At 48.9% G+C, this 2,277-nt stretch overlaps 1 protein-coding gene across 1 annotated transcript in view; it reads right to left on the bottom strand.

The window, feature by feature from the left end:
* Window positions 1–77: 77 nt before the first annotated feature.
* The window catches only part of LOC144244208 (histone-lysine N-methyltransferase PRDM9-like), a gene marked incomplete at its 5' end in the record, with an annotated part of 2,695 nt that continues 495 nt past the window's right edge, over window positions 78–2,277 (bottom strand). The window contains one exon of the mRNA XM_077779433.1: window positions 78–1,426. Coding sequence (XP_077635559.1) covers window positions 273–1,426 — 1,154 coding nt within the window. The remainder of the gene's footprint in view (window positions 1,427–2,277) is intronic.

Genomic DNA, 2,277 nt, shown 5'->3' with positions numbered 1-2,277 from the left:
AAGTGGAGTTTGGGTTTGTATGCACAAAAATTTTATTAGAACAGGGGGCCAAACACCATGGAGGGGGTTGTGTCAGTATTCCCAGGGACACTCAAGGGACCCTCCCTGTTTGTATACCTCATCTCTTGTCCTGAAAACAGAGGATTTGTTTAACCTGTTATATCTGCTCTCATTATATTCTTGGGGGGAGTGTAAGGGGTCCGTAGGCTTCTTCTGAACCTCCCTTAGAACTGGGGTATGGAGTGTGTGGTGGCTACATTTGTTCTCTAGTGTTAGTTGAGATGCAATTTATTGGTACAGCCTTGTCCGCACTCCCTGCAAACACAGGGCTTCTCCCCTGTGTGTGTCCTCTGGTGTCTGATGAGACGTGACCTCCGTGTAAAGCCTCGCTCGCACTCCCTGCAAACATAGGGCTTCTCCCCTGTGTGTATCCTCTGGTGTGCAATGAGAATTGCCCTCTGTGTAAAGCCTTGTCCGCACTCCCTGCAAACATAGGGCTTCTCCCCTGTGTGTGTCCTCTGGTGTGTGATGAGAGTTGCCCTCCGTGTAAAGCGTCGCCCACACTCCCTGCAAATATAGGGCTTCTCCCCTGTGTGTGTCCTCTGGTGTCTGATGAGAGTTCCCCTCTGTGTAAAGCCTCGCCTGCACTCCCTGCAAACATAGGGCTTTTCCCCTGTGTGTGTCCTCTGGTGTGTGATGAGATGTGACCTCTGTGTAAAGCCTCGCCCGCACTCCCTGCAAACATAGGGCTTCTCCCCTGTGTGTGTCCTCTGGTGTCTGATGAGATGTGACCTCTGTGTAAAGCCTCGCCCACACTCCCTGCAGACATAGGGCTTCACCTCTGTGTGTGTTGTCTGGTGTGTGATGAGATCTGACTTATGACTGAAGTCTTTTCTAAGCTCATTGCAAACAAAGGGCTTTTCCTCTTTGTGTGTTCTCTGGTGTCTGCTGAAATGTGATCTATCATTGAAGCCTTGCCCACAGCCTCTATGTTGGATTCTTATAATTCTTGACATTTCTACCCCCATGAATAATTTGCCTGTATCCTCTGAATTCAAATTCTGGCCCGTGCTGGGCCCTTCTTCCACCATTCCCTCACACACTGTAGAGCTCCCCATTTGTCCTTTGCATGGGGTGGAAAATGCCCTTGAAATTCTTGTCTGCTTTATACTTTTAAGCAAAGGTCTGGACATTTCTTTGACCTCTTGACCTTTTGCTTTGTCATTCCAGCTGTGTGGATCAGAATGTTGCTGCTGCTGCTGATTCTGATCGCCTGGGCAGGGCTTCTCTGGTTGGAAATGTTTTCTTGCAGATATTCGTGGGAGGCCCTGAGAAGACTGCTTGCATTCCACATGGTGGCTGAAGAACTTCTGACTGGAGACGGCCAGAGAGCAGGAGGGACATCGATGGATCTCTGGCTTTGGTTCTGCTGAAAGAGGAAATTTTTGGTCAGGTAGATGTGTTGTATGCTCTGTCTCCTGGTAAGGCCTGCCCCACTACTCATCTTTATTGTGCTGAGAATGCAAGATCTGTCCCCTGCCAAATGTTCATTTATTTTTCAATTCCACTCTTACTTACTACATTGTCTGCATAAATCCAGAAAGCCCGTATCAAGGGTCTTTTGTATGTATCACCCAGACTAGGTACTTTCAAGTAGCATCAGAGGCAGCTTCCCTCCTTATAGAGATGGAACTACAATGACCTTTCTCCACATACAAGCACCTTCTAAGTCATATGACTCTGTGACAGTGTCTGCACTGATTTTATTCATTGAGNATTTCCTCAACCAAGAATGGGTATATATATCACACTCCCAGTTGCCATTCATCTGCCAACCCATCATCCTCTCTCACTTAGAGATGAAGTCATCTCGGGGGAGGGGGGGGCTTCTTCACTGCACTCCCTCTCCAAAATTAACCAAAGCATCATCTTAAAACAGAGAACACGCCACTCTCCACTTGAAAATTGCACAGTTGTTCTGGCTCAGTCGGGAAGCCCTCCCAGTGCCTCAGCATGGACCACAGGCTCTAGGGCGTACATATCTATGTTTCTGTGGGTTCTCAGCCACAGACCACACATACCCCACCTCTCTTGTGCCCAAGGGCCTCTCTCCTAGGGGGCCTCTTCTGCCTGCAATCCTTTACCCACGGGTGTTTGCACATCTCACATGTTATCTCCAGGGAGAGCCCTTCCCTGTCCAAGCTCTGCCACACCCCATCCTCCCCTCATACTGGTCCCCAGGCACTTTCCCAGGACTGGTTTTATTTTCAAAGCACT

Source organism: Crocuta crocuta, unplaced genomic scaffold (assembly GCF_008692635.1).
Source record: "Crocuta crocuta isolate KB4526 unplaced genomic scaffold, BGI_CrCroc_1.0 scaffold2561, whole genome shotgun sequence".
Classification (NCBI taxonomy): domain Eukaryota; kingdom Metazoa; phylum Chordata; class Mammalia; order Carnivora; family Hyaenidae; genus Crocuta; species Crocuta crocuta.
This window is presented reverse-complemented; position numbering and strand designations above follow the sequence as displayed.